Source organism: Mesoplodon densirostris, chromosome 2 (assembly GCF_025265405.1).
Source record: "Mesoplodon densirostris isolate mMesDen1 chromosome 2, mMesDen1 primary haplotype, whole genome shotgun sequence".
Taxonomy (NCBI): Eukaryota; Metazoa; Chordata; class Mammalia; order Artiodactyla; family Ziphiidae; genus Mesoplodon; species Mesoplodon densirostris.
The window spans coordinates 179376526-179397448 of record NC_082662.1 but is presented as its reverse complement, the minus strand read 5'-3'; the positions used below and the strand labels follow the sequence as shown (position 1 = coordinate 179397448).

Sequence of the window (20923 nt, the reverse complement as noted above, 5' to 3'; positions counted from 1 at the left end):
TGATCTTGTTTCTATATCCTCCTCTTCTCTTTAGAAGTTGCTCTAATTGTGCCCCCAACCACTCTATAAAACTATTCCTCTTAGTGGGACCCATGATCTGTACTCTGCTATATCCTAGGATCAGTTTATAGTCTTCATCTGGTTAGAACTGTCATTTGATAATATTTGATACAGTTGACTACTCTTTTCCTATTGAAGACTTTCTTTCTTTGGCTTCTAGGACACCTTATTGTCTTGACTTTTTTTATAGCTCTTTGTTTCTTCTCAGTTCCTTTTGATAGTTCTTCCTTATTTGCCTAATTTCAAAATCTTGGCATGCCCCAGGGCTCAGTCCTTGGACTTCATTCCTTTATATCTGTGTCTGGTCCTCAAGATCATTCCCAGGTTCAGTGATTTGCTAGGAGGACTTAGAGGACTCAGCACATAGAGGTACTTAGAGCTATGGTTTATTACAGTGAAAGCATGCAAAGCAAAATTGACAAGAGAAAAGACACATGGGGTGAAGTTCAGTGGAAACCAGGTACAAGCTTTCAAGAGTTCCCTTCCAGTGGTATCTCATAGGACATGCTTAATCCTCCAGCAGTGAATTGTGACAAAGTTGTGAGACATCTGCCAGGGAAGAAGCTCACTAGAGACTTGGTACCCAAGGTTATTACTAGAGGCTAGTCACTTAGGTACCCTCTGCCTAGCCTGTACCAAGACTCCAGGTTCCCAAAAGGAAGCAGATGTTCAGCATAAAGGCCATTGTTTACACAGCAGTTTAGGCTTTTTGTCAGCCTAGATTAGATTTCTTTTGTCTAGAATTTCATGAGTGGAGTTACGTAGTTAGTATGTGTCCTTTTGTCTCTGGCTTCTTTCATTCTACATAATGCTTTTGAGATTCATCCATGGTGTTGAGTGTATCGGTGGTTCATCCCTTTTTATTGTTGAGTGGTATTCCATTGAATTAATATTCCAGAATTTGTTTATCCATTCATCTGTTGGTAGACATTTGGTTTATTTCCAGTTTGGAGATATTAGGAATAAAGCTGCTATGAAGGTAGCAATCTTTCTTTGGACATTTTTTTTTTAAACATCTTTATTGGAGTATAATTGCTTTACAATGGTGTGTTAGTTTCTGCTTTATAACAAAGTGAATCAGCTATACATACACGTATATCCCCATATCTCCTCCCTGTTGCGTCTCCCTCCCTCCCACCCTCCCTATCCCACCCCTCTTAGGTGGTCACAAAGCACCGAGCTGATCTCCCTGTGCTATGCGGCTACTTCCCACTAGCTATCTGTTTTACATTTGGTAGTGTATATATGTCCATGCCACTCTCTCACTTCGTCCCAGCTTACCCTTCCCCCTCCCCGTGTCCTCAAGTCCATTCTCTACGTCTGCGTCTTTGGACGTTTCTTAATTATCTAGGAGTGGAATTTCTGGGACCTATGAAAAGTGTATGGTTTATGTTATGAGAAAATGGGCCACTGTCTTCCAAGTGGTTATTACCATTTTACATTTCTGCCAGCAACATGTGAGAGTTCTGGTTGCTCCGCACCCTTACCAACACTTTTTTATTGTCAGTCTTAATTTGAGCCATTCTAATGGGTGTGCAGTGATTTTAATGTTGGTTTTAATTTCATTTCCATAACTACTAATGATATTGAGCATCTTTTCCTGTCCTTATTGACCATTTGTACTGTGTTTTTGAGACGTGTCTTAAAATCATTGCCCTCTTTTTATGAGATTGTCATCCTATTATTGATTTGTAATAGGTCTGTACATAGATTAGTGGTTTGCAACGAGGGATAGTGTCGTCCTCCAGGGGACCCGTGGAAATGTCTGGAGACATTTTTGGTTGACCCCACTGAGGGAGGACTCTTCTCTCTTTCTCTCCAACTCCCCCCACCTCACTCCCTCTCCCTAACATCCCTCCCTCATTCCCTCTTCTCTCTTCCTCTTTTTGAAATTCAGTTACATTTTAGGCCACTTCATGTTGGCCTAGACGGCACTGAAGCGTTTTTTTTTTCCAATTTCTTTTCTCCCCCTTCTTCAGTTTAGATCAATATCTTTACTGTCTTTTGCCCTTTTGCTGCGGAATTCATTTAATCTGCAGTTAAGCCCATCTAGTAAGTTTTTTATTTGAGACGCTGGACTTTTCAGCTCTAAGGTTGCCTTTTTTGATTCTGCTTTAGTTTGTTTCTCAGCTGAGATTTCTTGTCTGTTCACTCATTATGTCTCATTTTTTGCTAAATGCAACATATTCATTATAGCTGTTTTATTAGTTTTTGTCTGCTAATTCCACTATCTGCACCATCTCATTTATTTTGAGTTACATTTTCCTGCTTCACATGTCTAGGAAGTTGTTATTATATGTTGGGCTTGTGCATGATACATTATGTAGGGAGTATGAATTATTATTATTATGTAGGGAGTAACAATGCTGTCTTCTTTTAAAAGATGTGAGTTTTGTTCTGGCAGGCAATTAAATTACCAGAGGATCTTTATCCTGCTAGCCTTGCTTTTTTTGCTTTGTTAAGGCTAGGTAGCCTTTTTCACCTTTATATTTTATTTTAGGGCATGGCTCCTACTCAGGGTGTGGTGTTATCTTTTTGGAGTCTTAACGGAATGCCTGAAGAGTGAGTCTTACTGAGCTGGAACTATTGAATCCACCCACAAATGACCTCTGCTGTTTCCACTTAGCTCCCAGGCCTACAGCAGCCTCTCTCTCTCTCTCTTTTTTTTTTTTTTTGCAGTGCTCGGGCCTCTCACTGCTGCGGCCTCTCCCATTGCGGAGCACAGGCTCCGGACGCGCAGGCTCAGCGGCCATGGCTCACGGGCCTAGCCACTCCGCGGCATGTGGGATCCTCCCAGACCGGGGCACGAACCCATGTCCCCTGCATCGGCAGGCGGACTCTCAACCACTGCGCCACCAGGGAAGCCCCAGCCTCTCTCTTTTATTCCTCGGGGATTCTCACCCAGCCCAGGTGCAGCCTGGTCTCAGCCAAGGCATTGGAAAACCCCTATACAAATTCTGCGCCATCTCTACTCCCACACTGGTGCATTTCCCTTCTGTCTTTCTTATACCTTGTTCATAAATTCTAGCTGCCTCAACAGCTCTAGACTCTGACCTCAGCTTTCTCAGTTGAGAGAAACCCTCACTTGATTTTCCCTTGGGTTTCACCTCGCTGTGGTCAGGAGAGCTTATACAGAAAGCCAGTGTGACCGTGGGGCTTGTCTTGTGTGTTTACTGTGCTTCAGGTCTTCTGCTCCCTGTTGTCCGGTGCCTAAAAACAGTTGCCCCATGTATTTTGGCAGGTTTTTTTTATGGTGAGGAATAGTCTGATGCCATTTATTCCATCATGACTGGCAGTGAAAGTCCCCCCTAAAACTTTAGGAAAAAAAATACTTTAAAAATTTTGAAATTATAATATACTGGTAAGTATACAGAAAAGAAATCAGTTGTGGTTCTTTTTGTTTGTTTGTTTTTTCAAATTGCCGCTTGTAACATACCAATTAGTGAAGGAGATTTTATGCCTTGCTTTTTTTTTTCCCCCCAAAAAAGGGTGTGGTCAGTAGCTACCTTATGAGATGGTAGATGGTAATTTGTTCATGTAAAAGAGATTATTTGTTGTTACAAATATCCTTTAGAACCTGACGGCACCATCGGAAGAAAATTGTTAGGGCTGGTGTATCTGTGATAGAGCTTCCCCAGAGGCTGAGTGCCTTCATTATAACTTACATAAGACATTGCTGCTGGATTAGTGCCATAAGCAGGGCCCCTTAAGACAGGAGCTCGTCATGACTTATACCGGTGTCCTCCTTGTGGATAGGGGTCAGCATTGTTGAGTCTAAGCAGGGGTGACACTTGAAATTTCTTGAGATCATTCAAAATGTCTTCCTTGATTTCCTAGAATCTCATTCTTCTCTCGAGTAATCAGTGTTTGTTGGTTTTCCTGTTTTTATTTCTACCTCTCACATGGCCCATAGTACTGAATATAGTTATCTTAACATGTTCTGAAAAATTGTCTAGCATCAAGATTAAAGTACTAATACATGAGAGTTCCTGAAGTTGTGTGTGAAATGATTACTCTCTGCTTTGAAGTGGCAAGTTAATTTCTCAGCCAGTTCTGATCAGAGAGCTTATTAGCTTTTGTATGTGTGTTGTGTTTTATTTTGCTCTGGTTTTTTTGGTTGACAGATTGGGCTGAGATGATCTATTCATGTGTATAAATATGTATTTATGAGTACATAAAAGTTAAAATGTATATATGGAAGACATTCTTAGCAATACTTTCCAGATTTGTTTGTTTTTCATTTTTGTCCAGTGTATATCATTTTTCTTTCTGCTAGATGCCTGGCTTTTTCAAGATGGGTTAAGAATTTTCAAGGTGTTGTTTATTGCCACTGGTCTTGTCTTGTATATAGTACACTTCTGAACATAAAGAAATATCCCTCATTTGTGTAAGATTCAAAAGAAATCAGTTATCTTTTCTGGCTTATGCTTTTCAACATATTACAGTCGCATTTAATTGGTTTGTTTCTCCCCGTGAGTTCTTCAAAGCCTTGTGAATCCTTGTTTTTCTCAGCTAGATGCTGAGAAAATTGTTCCTGTTGCCACACATTAGGTACTTTTTAAAAAATAAAACTGATACTTGAAACAGCTAAAGATCCACATAAAACAATATTTTATAGTGAGGCTTATTTTCTAGCATAATTAGGTAAAAAGTATTTCTCATAAGGTGCTTTTCAAGTAATAGAATACTATTTAAATGTCAAAATTGGATTATAACATTTTTAAGGTGAAAGTGAGCCTTGAGACATTTAGCTTGGACTCAGTTTTATAGATCAGATAAGTAAGAACCTGAAGGTGGCGAAGTAGGAACCTGAAGGTGGCAAAGAAAGGTACTGTCAGAGCCAGGATTCTGGCCCAGAATCTCCTCCCTGCTGGTGTAGGACTCAGCTAAAGAGAGACAACGATGTAGGGCCATACATGCTATATACCAAGGTGAGCCGAGACATTCTTGGCTCTTTTGCTATTAATGTGGGCTATCCTTACAAGGTCCCTCACCTGCAACCCCTCTTCCCTTTTTTCTCAGGTTCCCTGGGCTTACCCATTCCTGATCCCCCAATTTGATGAATTCCTTTTCACCTTTTTAAAAAACCCAACTCAAATGGCTTCTTTTCTAAGAAATATTCTCAAACTCCTTTTCCTGCCCTCTTTTACTCCTCTGGTTATTACTGTACTCTGTGTATCCTTCTATTATTATTGCATTAAAATTGGTTGTTTGTATTTTTTTCTTTTAAATCTTAAGTTCCTAGTAATATCCAGTCTTCTTACGTTTGTTTTTTTAATTGAAGTTTAGTTGATTTACAATATTGTGTTAGTTTCAGGCGTACAGCAGAGTGATTCGGATATATACATATACATATATATATATATATATGTATATATACTTGTTTTTGATTCTTTTCCATTATAGGTTGTTACAAGATATTGAATATAATTCCCCGTGCTGTACAGTAAATCCCTGTTGTTTATCTTATATTTTTTAATCCCATGGCCTAGTATAGTTAGTGTCTTTGGAGTGAATTAACTTGAGATCTGCAGTGTTGGGAAACAGGAGGTTTAAAATAAGCTCTGATAAAGGCCTGAATGTTTGTTTTGAATACAGTGTGACTTCTTGCTGTTTTGTTTCGTTCTTTTCTCTTTTTTGCCTATTCCCAGATTTCTAGATACATTCTGGATAGTTGAGGTTGCCAAGTCTGTGTCTTCAGATTAGTGATTCTCAGATATCGGGTCCATGAGCAGGCTGTAGCTAAATCTCCTATGGATTTTATAGACATGCAGTGGGTTTTCTGATTTAGTGAGTCTGACATGAATCCAGGAATCCCAGGAGTCTTTCTGTTTTATTTTGTTCACTTTAAATCTACACGGTTGTTTTGATGATCAGCTAGGTTTGGGAGCCACAGCTTCAGACAACAAGCTGTTCAATCAGAGTGAGATTACTTGGGGTAGACTTTTATCTGCCGCTTAAGAGCTTTCAAGTTTCTTATTTCTGGTTCCCAAAGTGTCTGGAACATAATTTCTAGAAATGAGATGCCTTTAAAAGATGCTTTTAATCTGGGTTTTGATTAATTCGAAAGATGGTGACTGATTAACCTCTGTTTTTTATTATCATTTAAGGCGTGTTCAGCCTTGGTGTTCCTGTAGACGCTCTCTTCTTCATCGGTAACCAGTTGGTGGCCACGAGTCATACAGGGAAAGTGGGAGTGTGGAATGCTGTCACCCAGCACTGGCAGGTTGGTTTTAACTAATGCATATTGCAGAAATGAAATTATTTCTGAAACTCACGCTGATTATGTATCTGCTTTATTGTGGAATTCACATTGTTTCTGTTTTGATTATACAGTAAGTCCCCTACATATGAACAAGTTCAGTTCCAAGAGCATGTTTCTAAGTCCAATTTGTTTGTAAGTCCAGTAAAGTTAGCCTAGGTACCCAACTAACACAATCTGCTAATATAATACTGTACTGTAATAGGTTTATAATACTTTTCACACAAATAATACATAAAAACAAACAAAAAATAAGGAAAACATTTTTAATCTTACAGTACAGTCCCTTGAAAAGTACAGTAGTACAATACAGCAGCTGGCGTACGGGGGCTGCCATCGAGTGAACAGGCAGGAAGAGTTCCTGACTGGAGGAGGGAGAGGACGTGGGAGATGGTAGAGCTGAAGGATCCTCAGTAATAGGCGATGGAGGGCAAGCTGCAGTTTCACTCACGCCTGACGTTGATGGCACAGGTTCTGGTTCCTTGCTGGATTCAATTCTGTCTACCCTCTCGAAAAAACGATCCAGCGATGTCTGGGTAGTAGCTCTTTTCTCCTCCTCATAGATGACACGGTAGCACTGGATGCATTCTGAACGGCTGCTGCAACTTTGGTGTACTGTTCTACTTCCGGGTCCTGTGCCTCAGAAGCTAACAGTGCCTCCTCAAATAAAGAAAATCGCCTTGGCATTTCCTGTGTCGTGAATCTCTTCTTAGCAGTACCAGCTACATCACTGCTGCCTTTACGCTTGCTTCCAGATATCTTGGGCTTGAAATAAAGATACTGTACTACTGTACTCTGTACAGTACTGTACAGTAAAATACACAAAAGCACAACCACTTGTAGAGGATGCATGCACGTGACAGTGCACGCCAGACGTGAACTAACTTAACGTAATTGGACATGCAAACGCATGTTTGCTTCCTTGAAAGTTTGCAAGTTGAAGGTTCGTATGTAGGGGACTTACTGTATAGAATATTGAATATATTTACTGGTAAATTTGCTTCTGGATACAAGTTTGACTACATTTTCAAGAATTTTAAGTCATTTTGGAAAATGAGTGAGTTTTTAAACTGGTTTGACATTTCTTTATTTCCTTGAAATGTTTTAAGTTTCATGCCTTGGGAATAGTAGTCCAGGCAAACTTCATCTCCTGAGTGGGGAGCACAGTTCTGTGTGAAAATACATAGCCTGTTCAAGGAAAAGATAGCAAGCTAAATGGTTTCAAGTACTTGAGAGGAACAGGAAGGAGATAAGACTAAAAAAAAAGGTTATTGCCTGATTCTGAAGGAGAGGGGAAAAATTAAAGGACTTTAAGCAGAGAGTGACTTGACCAGATCCATGTTTTAGAAAGATAACAGTGCTAGCTAATATGAAAAGTGGACTGGAGATCAGGGAGGTAATCCAGCAAAAGAGGCAGAGATTCAACTAAAATGAGTAGACGGCAAAGATGAGACTATCTGAAAAACATTTCATAAGCCTTCCTAAAACGATAAGGATTGGTATCTGATTAGATCGAGAAAAATTAAAGGAGAGAGAGATGGATTTCTAATTCTGACAGTTGAGTGGCTGGTAATATTTTACATTGATAGGGAATGGAGGAGGAGAATCATATATGCTGGTAGATAGTGTGAGGAATAATTAGAATGACTAAATATGTTTACTTTGAGATTGCTGTGGGTATCCATATGCAGGAGCTCAGTGTATAGTTGGAAGCACCCCTTTGGAATTTAGGGAAGAAGAAAAGAGCTAGAAAAAAGTATTTGGAAACCATAATACTTGGTAATTGAAAAATGGAAATTGGTAAGATTTTCCATTGAGAGGGTATCTGCAGCGAAAGAAAAGCCAAAGTTAAAATCCTGAGGAGCATAGCTCTTAAGGGAACAAGATAGGAAACCAAGAGCCAACGTGACATATATGATGCGATTGAGAAATGACATTGGTTTTGTCAGTAGGATATCATTTGCAGATGTATTAATAAGTTAATTAGGTTTTGATTGGGGGGGGCAGATTGCAGGAACTAAGGAATTAAAAGATCAGAGATTAGAGTTAGCAAATTCAGAGTGCCTTTCAAGAAGTTTGGTGGTAAAGGAGAGCAGAGAAACAAAGTGATAGTTTAAGGATCAAAGCTAGATGGAGGATAAGATATTCAGTGCTTTATTTTCCTTTTCCCTAGGACGGGAGAAGTTTGAGCATGCTTGTTAGTCAGAGAGGGGAGTTGACAGAGAAAGCATTTGAAGGTTGAAAGAATGGAGATGGTTGCTAGTGCCATAGAAGCAAATGGGGTCTAGAACACAGCCGGAGGGGTTGCCCCAACAGAGTAGAGAGACTTCTTTCTCTGCGACGGAAGAGTGAGGAAGGCGTACTGTGGAGAAGAAAGACATTGGGAGTGTGTTGCAAGGACTGCAGAGATTGTAAATCTTCATAGTGGACCTGGCTGGTACAGTTGTGTGAGTTTCTTCCTTAATCCTCAGTCCTGGGAACAGAAGCAAGAGAAAAGAAAACAGGGTCAGCCTGATTCAGGATTGGAGATGTAATAAAATGGGTGTGACACACAAAGGGATGAGAAAACATAAAGTGGCAAAGTAATTGAAACTGTAAGATCAAGAAGTGAAGGAGTGCCAGGTAAGCAGAGGAGGATGCAGGGATTCAAGGGACTAGAGGGAAGTGAAAGCAGGTTGATGACTCACAAGGAGCGGGAACTGTTGTGGTCAAAGACTGCAGTTCAGGTTTTGGAGTTGGAGCAGTTCTCATTGATGTAGCCATTTAAATCGTGTTCAACTGACTTAAAGATGAAAGTAGTTGAAATAGTGGTCAGAGAACTCTTAAGGGTCATCAGGGTGAACATTTAGGTGCCAGAGCAGTAATGGAGAATGGAACAAAAAGCTAACTGATCCCGGTGCCCAGCTCCTCAGCAGAAGTGGTGTGTTGATCTGGAAGCTGCAGTCTGGGCGGAGATAGGGTAATTGAATGTCGTGATCAGGCTGAGCTTGTAGAGGGACATTCTTAGGTCTTACGGCCGCGCCTGAGGTGCTGGGGAAATGGTGAGAGAATGAATGACTTCCGATGAGAGAGATTACAATCAGAGAAAGTTAAATTTCATTCTAGATGGAGACATGGAAGTCATGTTTGTAGAAAAAAGATATTAGCCAAGAGTGGACCTTCCGTATAGGCACAGAAAAGGCATTATACAGGTTGTTACCATAAAAGTGATGGGCCAGGGAATGTGGGGAAGGATTGATGTAGGTTGATCTAAAGTTGAGGTGGAGGGAAGTCGATTAGAGGGATTCTTAAGCTGGTGATATTTCTGTAAAGAGGAATGTGCGTTTTAATGATTTATGGAAGATCTGCTCTCAGGTAAGTTACTTGGCTAATTACGTCAAGTGAGCTTTTAGTGCCTCTGAGAAGCTGTGCTATCTGTGCCATAAAACTCGGAAGGTGCATTTAGGTTTCTACAGGAACATGTTTCTTTATTACCTTCTTTGTTTTTTTTACTAATGTCACAACTGCATATAAAAGTTTTCATATTTTGAGGTCCCCAAAACTACACTAGCATCCTCAAAGTGGATACTTATCCTTAAGCGTTTAGTCCTGTATGTATGACCTGTTGCTTCTTGTTTGGTATATGCATGAGTTGAAAACTATAGCTGACAAAGTAGGTTTGTTATTACATTTCAGGAAGACCTGGGGTAAGTCGAGCATTCATGCAGCAAACAAGCCTTATAACTTTTAGCCCAGATAGATGATGTATTTTTTTGGTAGTGCAGTGCAGAGCTAGGATGTAATGAAATCTCAGTGTCTGATCTGCAAACCTCAGCAGACAGTTCTGACCTGAGGCTGGCTGCTGGGGCTCTGGATGAGCGGTTCTGATTGGCCTTTAGCCACAGTTCTGCCCATGAGTGACACAGAAGGTACACAGGACAGCTAGTGTGGTTTGTGACTTTTGCTGTACAGTCAAGATTGATTTGAGGCTATTTGAGTCGGACAAACGAGCCTGAGAGCGAGAGAGCGAGCGTTTTTGAGCCTAAAAGCCGTTGTGATATTTTGGTGTAGCAGTTTCTTATTAGGACAGCTTCAATAAAATGTTAATGAAAATTTTATAAGAGTATTGTATCTGATTTGGGTAAGAAAAAAGAAGATAATTTTTTAGAAAGAAAGTGTCAGTGTTTTCTTTTTTTTTTGTTTGATTCCTCTTCATTAGACTTCAGAAGATTAGTAATAAGGAATTAGTGTTTCACATACATGGCCTAGGCTGAGTTACGTGGCAGAATCGTAACTTTAGGCGTTATTTCCCAAGTTCAAGTTTAAATTTAGATGTATGTTGGAAACATAGATTATACATATTTCATTCTCATATCAAAACAGAGAGACAGTGTTGGAAGTTAGTCCTAGAAAGTCATTGTGTATTGTGATTCCTAAAGCGTCAGAGGGCTCTGTCTGTGTTCATTCTGAAAGACGGGAGATCTTCAGCCAGAGTCACCATCTGAGTCACAGCCTGGCCTCTAAATGAACAGTGGAGGACGAGCTTGAGGAGGAAATACTGGCTGTGGGAACAAGGAGTCAAAGTGAATTTCTGTGCTCTTATGGGCTGTGCTGGACAAGAACTAGGGAGGCTTACTTGATGTAGCTTCTCTTCTTTTGTGCTCTGATGCACTTGTAGCACTGATGTCACAAGTAGGGTTTGGTGGGATTCACTTTTTTGTTTTATGTTTTTGTAATAGGTTTATGAACCCCTGCAAGTTAGGAACAAGAATAAGGTGGGCATTGGAATCTTAGGCCCAGAATTCATTGGAGAGGACTGACATTTGGGTGTCTTATTATGTCCTGAACACTATCCCAAGTACGTTGTATTTCTTACTTGGGATTTACAGTAATGTAGCTGAATTAGATCAATTATTGGTAAGAAGACTTGACATTTTGGTGTCTATTATGTACTGACCACTACCCTGAGTATGTTATATTTGCTTACTTAGGATTTACAGTAACATAGCTAAATCAGCTGACATATAGAAATATTGGGTAAAAATATTAAAACAGCATATATTGTATCTATATCAAGTATTGAATTACATTTATTTGTTTGTTTATACTTATTTGCATGTCACGTATCAGAGTAAAGGCTCTGGGGTCTGGGGTTCTACCAGGAATAGGAGGCATGGCTTCATGGGACAGTGTAAACCAGCCTCCTGCAAAAAGCTGAAGCTTTAAAGATCTGCTTCAGTCCCTGAGAAGAAGAAGGGGAAAATTTTGCTCAACAATTTTGGAACAAGAAAGCTTGACCTGTGTTTAGTGTCTTAGATTGGGGAGAGGTGGTGCAGGGGAAAACCATCAATGAGAAATTGACACCAAAATAATCAAATTAGGAGTACACATGTGTGAATTGAAAACACAAAGGTAAGTATGGGAACTCCAATTTGAGAAATTAATGTAAAAAGCTGGTCTAGGGCCATTTGCATTTCCAGATGTGGACATGAAACTGAACTTTCACAAGATATGGCGCACAGGACTCTGCAGAAGAAATATTTTCTACTGAAAGTGAGCCCATAACCTCCCCAGATTTGTAAACTACACATGAAACATGAAAGCAAATGAAAGCAAATGAGGGAAAGTCATCAAATGTTAGCAGAGTCATCAAATGTTAGCAGTTAGAGTACAAATGTACCCCAAAGCTGAAAATAATTGAACAATTAGACAACTAATGTAGAATAAATTTCTGAAGTTATTTAATGAGATAGAAGAAGGACTAGACTATAATGAAGGGATAGGACCAGTCAGAAAAGAAGCAAAGTGAAAGAGTAGAAATTTAAAGGTCATTGAAAATAAAAAACAAAACAAAACTCTTACTTAATGTGTTAAATAGAAGGACAGCTAAAAAGACAATGAATTGACAGACACATTTGAAAATAATCATTCACACTGAAGCAGAAAGAGTGAGAGAGAAAATATGAAAAGAAAAAATGAGAAAATCACTTTCAGAAAGGAACAGTGGAGATGGGGCAATTTAGAAAAGATAATTGCTAACAATTTTGGAGAATTGAAGAAAGACATGACTCTACTGATTAAAGAAATACATCAAGGCTAAATAAAATGAGATTCACACTTACACACATGGTGATGTGTTGGGTTGGCAAAAAAGTTCGTTAGGGTTTTTCCATAGGATCTTATGGGAAAACCTGAACGAACCTTTTGGCCAACCAATAATAGAAGATAAAAGTATCATAAAGGTGTCCACAGAGTAATGAGAGGTACACTATAGTTAGACTTAAAACAGACTCTTCATCACCAGCAGTAGAATCCAGAAGACAACAGGCTATTCTCAAGTTAGTTGGGGAAATAACTTTCAACTTAGGATTTCACATCCAGCAAAACTATCATTCAAACATGAATGAGAGATGTTTTCAGATAATACAGACAAAGTTTGTCACTTACAACCTTCAGTGGAAGGACCTCTATAGAAATGCCCTTTGATAAGGTTATTTATACTTAGAAGAGGAAGTAGTGGAATACAATAAACATGACTAGCCAGAGAATTTGTAGATGTGTTGGTGAATCTAAATAAGTCTTTAAAAAGTAATGGGTGGGACTTCCCTGGTGGCGCAGTGTCGAGAGTCCCCCTGCCGATGCAGGGGACACGGGTTCGTGCCCCGGTCTGGGAAGATCCCACATGCCGCGGAGCGGCTGGGCCCGTGAGCCATGGCCTCTGAGCCTGCGTGTCCGGAGCCTGTGCTCCGCAGCGGGAGAGGCCACAACAGTGAGAGGCCCGTGTACTGCAAAAAAAAAAAAAAAGTAATGGGTTAAAACATACTGATGTTAAAAAGAATGATCATCATCCAGGTAGAGATTGTGGTTAAAGGATTCTAGGGGCCTTCTATTGCTTGGGAAGATAGAGTGATTTTCAAAATGTAAATCATTTAAATTTTTACATAGGAGTTAATGATAATCACTGCATGCAACATTAGGAGAGAAAACCCACTTCCGCCTTAGGTTTGTGACCACCATGACTGAACCAAATATACTAATCAGTATGGTGTCTCAGGTTCCTGACATGAAGCTGTTGGGGTAAAGAAGAGGCTGGCTCCTTGCTTATGCTGGGAGAGAAGAACTTAGTACCAACTCCTCTGTAACCTAACTATACTTATCCTCTGCTTTCCCTGTTCTCCTTTTACTGAGGGGTAGACTTGAGAAGAAAAGCAGGACATGCTCAGGGGTTGCAGGAAAAGAGGTAGGAAGGCTCTAATCCTGGAGCCCATCCTCCCAGAGAACTGAAAGGTCAGATATCTGTCTTGGACATGCCTGGGAAAGCTCCAGGCTGCTGCTGCTCTTTCACTGAAAAATGGGTCCAGAGGGAGAGGAATCTCATGACCTTACCTATGCCCAGCCTCTGACTGTGAAGATTCTGGGTAGAATTGAAGCTCTTCCTGGAGTGCTGGAGCTAAAACGATGCGCTTGGTGTAAGAAAATTAGTCAGTGAAGCAACCTTCCCTCCATTTTTCAGACATCTTTACTCATATCACTGAGAAGTTGTCGGTGTTTACCTGCTACAAAACGTGTTGGCTCTGATGAGACAGAAACCTGACCTGGGGTTGGGGGTGGTCATTGAGTCTTTGCAGATATATTTCTAGTGTAACTTGTAACCATGCATGACACCAGAAGGCACACACAGAAATTGGGGTCATGGACATGAACAGCTTCTAGGAATCATTATTTCCAAGTTTTAGCTGTTTTTAAATTTGTGGTTTTAGTTAGACTCTTGCTATGTTTGCTGTTCTGTCAGAAGTGTGCTTTTTCCCTTTCTCTACCTAACTCCTAGTTAGTTTTTTAGTTTTCAAGCTTTACTTTCTTTTTGAACTTTTCCTTGATCTTTGTGCTTCTCCCTGGACTGGGGTTGAGATGGGAATCCTTTCTCCCTCTTCTATGATTGTATTGCACACCCTGTTTTAGTGCCTATCACATTATAATTGTCTTTTTTTTTCTTTTTTGCCCACAAGTTTCTGAGCTTCTACAGAGCAAAAGTGATATTTCACATCCCTTATCCATTCCAGTACTTGTTCACCTGGATAATATCTGGTACATAAAAAGTGTTTCATTTAAATGTTGTGTGTAAACTTTCAGATGCATGTCTGGCCTGGCTGTACACAGGGATGATTCAGTTTGATCTCATCGTCAGTACAATAACACTCTTTGTTTGTTTTTTGTTTTGTTTTTACTATAAATCATGCCCTTTGCTTTTCTCTTAGCACACACATAGGCATTCATTAATTTGTAACTAGACTGATTTGCTTGGAAAACTGATTTTTTTTACTTTAGTACTTGAAAAAATAAAAGCATTTGAGAACTTGTTTGGCCATTTCCTAGGAAATAGAGGTGAAGTATTTAGTGGGGAATATGAAAGTAGAGAAGACTACCTTTTCAAAGAAATGGTAATGAATTACCAAGGGAGCGAGGGCTATCTGGAAGTCGGTTGATCTGTTTTCTAGTTCTGATTCTGGGCAGGTCATTTCATCTCTTCTATGTGAGAGAGAAGGGAGAAAGGGGCCTGGTCAGACTTGGTTTTCCAGTCCTAAAGTGTGCTGTGACCTCACAGTCATGTGCAGAAAAAGGAGATGAGTAAATTCTGAAAGGAAAGTGCTGCTGTTGGAAATAAAAAATTTTTTAAAAAGCTTTAAAAGGTCAGAGTTCCCTTGGAGGTGTGTGTGTGTGTGTGTGTAAAGAAAGTATTTTCTAAGCCCTACTTAAATCGGATATTAGTATCCTTTTTATTAAAAGACTCAAAAATTTTGAGGAAATTGAGCAGAAAATATAGATTGTAATTAATAACTGACATCTAACGATATTCTCACTACATCAGGTTCAAGACGTTGTTCCTATAACTAGTTATGACACTGCTGGGTCGTTCCTTCTACTGGGATGTAACAATGGATCAATATATTATATAGGTAAGTGGTCAGACACTTAGTATGGTCCTATTTAGTATGATTTTTAAAATGAGAACAAGAAAATATTACCTTTTTTAGTTTTAAATAGATTCACTATTTATTTTAATGCTATTTAATTTTTTTTATTTTTTAGATATGCAGAAGTTCCCTTTGCGAATGAAGGATAATGATCTTCTTGTAACTGAACTTTATCATGATCCTTCAAATGATGCTATTACTGCTCTGAGTGTTTACCTCACACCCAAAACAAGTTAGTGCATAGCAAAATTATTATAAATTGTTGAAGTTCTCTTGAGAATGTATGTTTATTCGTTGGTTTATTGTAACACTAATCTAGCCCTTTGTTTTGGTGAACTGCAGTGCTGAGGATTTAATCTCTTTTAGTCTAAAGTTTATGTTTGGTTTTGTACTGAAGTCAGACATGACCAGTAAACATAATCTGAGGTGGGAAGTTAGAACTTTTCCTCTTCTGAATTGTATTGTTAAGCCCTACTATTACACTAATAACTAAAATTATTTTTAAAACTTATCTGCACATTTACCTTCCTGTGACAGCTGATTTCATTTTGAAATTAAGAGCTTTATTTTTTTTTTCACAACAATAACAACAACGAAAGCTTTTAGACTTTAAATCTCTATTGAAAAATGAGCTTATTTCTCTGGGAAATTTTAAATTTAAGTTTTGGAAAACCTCAGTATCCATAACTTATTGCTTTTTCAAAGGCCATTGCAATGAAATTAACAAAATAGCTCTGTAAATTATTAAGAATTTTTATATTCTAGAGTGAAAGATAAACATAAATGGGGAATTCAAAATTTATCTGTAATGAAAGGAATTCTAGGAAATATTTACATGTGGCTAGTAATATTAATAGTTTGAATATGTTACTTGAATAATCATTTCATTGAATGCATTGTAATGAATCATTATCTTCGGTATGAAAGAAAGAAAGATTCTGGTGTGCACAGATGATTTTGATTGAAATTGTAGGATTTAAACTATGTTGCTTCAGAACAGAGGTCAGCAAACCATGTTCTTTTTATTAATAGTTTTATGTATTGTCTTTGGCTGCTTTTTTGCAACTGTGACAGAGTTGAGTGGCTGTCACAGAGACAGTGTGACATGCAAAGTTTAAACTATTTGCTTTTTATAGAAAGTTTGCTGACCCTGCTCTAGAATGAGATATGCTCCCCTCCCCCACAGTCTAATTAAAAAGGGAGAATAAAACTTCTTTTGTGGTGGCAGTGTCTTCTTTTAAGACACCAGAATGGAGTTGCCTTTTAAGTTTTGAGAAGTGTTTTCCATAGCATGCCCTTTTCCTTAGATTCCAGTATTTTCAGGTGAATCAGAAAGAACAGCTATCAAAGCCAAGAGGTTCTCTGTGACACTTTTAAGGAATGTAGGTCACTGAACTCCATTCTTTCTTAAATATATGATGCAATCTGGGCACTTGTTTGAAAAAACAAAGCCACAGATGAACCTGACGTCATGAGCTAGTTGTATATAATTAGAAGAGAACAACATAGCTAAGTGTGATGTAAGCAATGTAATGGGTATATTTTCCCATAGTTAACAGTTTTGAAACTGTTGAATAGTACATGGATTACTTGATTATTCAAAGAGAGGATTCAGTCTTGTGGCAGAAGTAAAACAGATGGTCATTCGAGGCTAGAAGTAATATGGAGTATTGCTTTAGGAATACTGTGTTGTGTCAGTGGTGTTCTTAGCATGTCAGATTTATTCTTTAAACATTTAATGAGTACCTACTGTGTCTCAGGCACTCTGTAAGGTGATACAGATTAAAAAATGATTATGATTCAGTCTCTCTTCAATAAAGAGTAGAGGTAGATAGACGTGGAAATAGAGAATTGGGGTGTTACAGTTGCTCTGATAGAACCTAATACAAAGTACAAGGGAGAGAGTGAACAATTCTCTATTGGAGTGAGTGTTAGGAAAAGATTTGTAAAGGAAATAATGAATTTAAGATGGTCAGAGAAGTCTTAAGATTTCTTTGCTGAGCTGGGTTTGGGGCTGATACAGGTGCTGAATCCAGCTCTGCCTCTTCTGTCACAGGGAACACTTTGCAAGGGCAGCTTTCTTTTTATTGTCTTCTATTATATCACCTTTCAATTTTTGATTTTGGTTAGGTGTCAGTGGTAACTGGATTGAGATTGCCTATGGTACGAGCTCTGGAGCAGTACGAGTAATTGTGCAGCACCCAGAGACGGTTGGGTCAGGCCCTCAGCTTTTTCAGACCTTCACAGTTCACCGAAGTCCCGTCACAAAAATCATGCTCTCAGAGAAGCATCTTGTATCAGGTAAAGTGATTTTATTAGTACTCGTAAGGAGGTCTACCTCATGTAATGTAAATCCTTGCCTTGGGTGTTATTTTTTAGACTCCTACAGATTAAAAGAATACAAAAGCAGTGTTTTATGTAAGAAAAACATACCAGAAAAAGTGGTAGAAAAGTTTAATAACTGAAGAAATACTATGATTGTCTTCTAAGGTTTCTTTGATATTGTCTGGTTATAGTATACATAAATTTAGAAGGCATCATATCTTTTATTTACTCTATTTTAATTTTTTGTTTTTATGGTATATTTTACTTCAGAATATTTATCATAATCCTGTTGAAGAATTTTTTATTAGAGAGATTTTTTAAGTATGAATATAATATAAATTGGGTTGTGTTGTCTTAAGGTTTAATGCTAAAGTTAGTAGAATGTTAATAGTCTAACTAACATCAACTACTAATGTTAAAAATTAGTAAAATGTGTAAAGAGATGTGAAGAAAATAACATTTGTCGGTTTGTTGTTCTTCATCGTCATAGATGTTTCTAACATTTAGATACTAATTTGATACTTAAAAAATTAGTTACAGATTTCCAAGCAAAATTAGCCTGACACAAAATAAAATGATCACAAAGTAAAATTCCATCATGAGATTGATTGTCTATGATAGATGATTTCTGAAAGAGTTTATGAAAATTGAATTGAGTCAGGTGTATCAGTAGTTTGCTTTTTTAAAACAATCTTGCATTAAATCTTTTGTAGATCAGTTCCTGCCTAACTTAAATTTTTATAAACATCATTTTCCTATATCAGCTTTGTTTATATGAAGACTACCTAATATAAAAAGGTGATGCATCTTTCACTAATTAAACACCAAATGGAGCTGAAATACCTGGTCCATATATGAATGGATGGATAGATGGATGAATATGCTTTTATTGAATGTCTCATTATTTTGGATGTAATTATGCCTTTCTGAAACAGTCTCTTTTTAAATCTTTCATAGAGCAGTACTCATCTAATATCTGCCTCGCTGAGGAGTTTTTCTCACTCTGTATGGCTGGTTCCTCCTCTTTTGCCCAGTTACTAAGTATTGGATTGCCTCAAATCTCTTTCTAGATTTTCCATTCTTTGTCTGTACTTTCCCTGGTGATTTGAATATTATTATCTACATGCCAGTGACTCCCAGACTTTCCCTTTACCTGTGATCATCCACAGAGTTCCAAACTTGTATATCCAGTGCTTGTCCTTAGTATTTGGTTGTATGTTTAATAGGCATCTCTCAATTAACCTAGATCAAATAGTACTTTTGATTTCTGTCTCAAAAGCCCTCTTAGTACACAATATTGCTACTCATTTACCCAAGCTGAAAATCTAGGAATCACACTTGATTCTTCCCTTTTCCTCACTGCACCCGCCTCCCCCCACCCTCCGCATACGTGTAATACATCTGTAAGTCCCGTTTCTCTGCTTCAACATACGTCACAAGTCTGATTACTTCACTTTGTGTCCATTGCTGCCAGCCCCTTAGCTCAAATCAGCATTTCTCCCCTAGGTTACTCCATTATTTCCCTGTTTCTGTCTTGGCTCTCTATGGTACATGTTCCACACAGCAGCCAGAAATATCTTTAGAAATGCAAAGCAGGACTTCCCTGGTGGCGCAATGGTTAAGAATCCGCCTGCCAATGCAGGGGACACGGGTTCGAGCCCTGGTCCAGAAAAATCCCACATGCCGCGGAGCAACTAAGCCCATGTATGCCACAGCTACTGAGCCTGTGCTCTAGAGCCCGCAAGCCATAACTACTGAAGCCTGTGCACCTAGAGCCCATGCTCTACAACAAGAGAAGCCACCGCAGTGAGAAGCCCGCGCACTGCAACGAAGAGTAGCCCCTGCTCACCGCAACTAGAGAAAGCCCGTGTGCATCAATGAAGACCCAACACAGCCAAAAATAAATGAATAAATTTTATTTTAAAAAAAGAAAAAGAAAGAAATGCAAAGCAGATCTATTTCCGATGGCTTCTTACTGTATATAGAATAAACAGATTAATATGGTTCTTCCTGTTCTGGATCCTGCTCACCTGCTCACCTCACTTCTCCATGCCTCCCATGTCACTTTTCTTATTGCTCATGATACCTAACTCATTGGCTTTTCTATTTCTTAAAATTGCCTTAGAACCTTTGCACTTGTTCTTTTCATTTGACATCTTCTTTCTTAGATGTTTGTTTCGCTGTCTCTCCTTGACATTCAGGTCCCATTTCAAATATCTCCTCAGTGAGGCCTCCTTGGCCACCCTGTCTAAACTAGCCAGCCCTCTGTCTACAGACACTTTCTGCTATCAGTATCTTGATTTGTTTTCTTCACAGACTTATCACTTTGTTTCTTATTTATCATCTCTTTCCCTCTCCTAGAATATAGTAAGTTTCTACAGCAGCAGAAACTTTTGTTCTCCACCCTATTGTCAGCACTTAGCTTAGTCCTTACGAATAAATGTTGTATAAAATGAGGTAATTTGGTCCTGTGAGAAAATAGACTATTTCTTTGCAAGATTGTTTTGATGTTTAAATGACAATGCCATACTCAGTAGCAGTTGATATTATTTTGATGGTAATGATGTTATTGTTGTATGTGATGTCAAAGAACTACATAGTTAAATTTGCATTTTAACACAAGTATTTCATGTAGGTTTGAAATGTTAGATAATGATTAATACTAACAAAATTGCATAATTGCATTTTTTCCTGAATTTTATTTTTTATACAGCAGGTTCTTATTATCTGCTTTATACTTATTAGTGTATATATGTCAATCCCAATCCATAATTGCATTTTTGAGTCAGCTAGAAGTATGTTATTTTTCTGAATCCTAGTAAGTTTAATAATGAAATTAGGAAATTATTTCCCGTGAAGCTGATTCAGTAGCCTAGAAGTAAATGTCTTCTTTTTCACCAGAAAACTGGCATCCTGAGAACTGAGAATTTTGTTGTATAACTAATATATGTACACTTTTTATTCTTATTGCTGTTTGCCAAAATTAAATTTCTAAAGTTTTGTTTAAAATATGCAACTGTGACATTTTACCCAGTAGGAAATGTGTGTGTATAAGAAATTTTGGATACTTTCCTAGTAGATACTGATGAGTTCATAATAAATGGCAAATTAATACATTTTTTATTAAGGCATGCCACAAAAGTACAGTTTTTACATTAATGATATCATTTTTTGGTTTATATTTTTTAGCAGAGTATCTATTCAGACAGAAAAAACAGCAGAAATAGATTACTTGTTAGGAGATATCTCAATATATACCCACTTAATATTACCGTGAAAAAATAAAGCTAATTGGAATGTTTCTTAAATTCAGACTCTCATATAA

At 38.3% G+C, this 20923-nt stretch overlaps 1 protein-coding gene across 1 annotated transcript in view; it reads left to right on the top strand.

The window, feature by feature from the left end:
- The window catches only part of KCTD3 (potassium channel tetramerization domain containing 3), a 71119-nt gene that overhangs the window by 30189 nt on the left and 20007 nt on the right, over window positions 1–20923 (top strand). The window contains exons 10-13 of the mRNA XM_060091436.1: window positions 6171–6286; window positions 15168–15255; window positions 15389–15505; window positions 17404–17574. Coding sequence (XP_059947419.1) covers window positions 6171–6286; window positions 15168–15255; window positions 15389–15505; window positions 17404–17574 — 492 coding nt within the window. The remainder of the gene's footprint in view (window positions 1–6170; window positions 6287–15167; window positions 15256–15388; window positions 15506–17403; window positions 17575–20923) is intronic.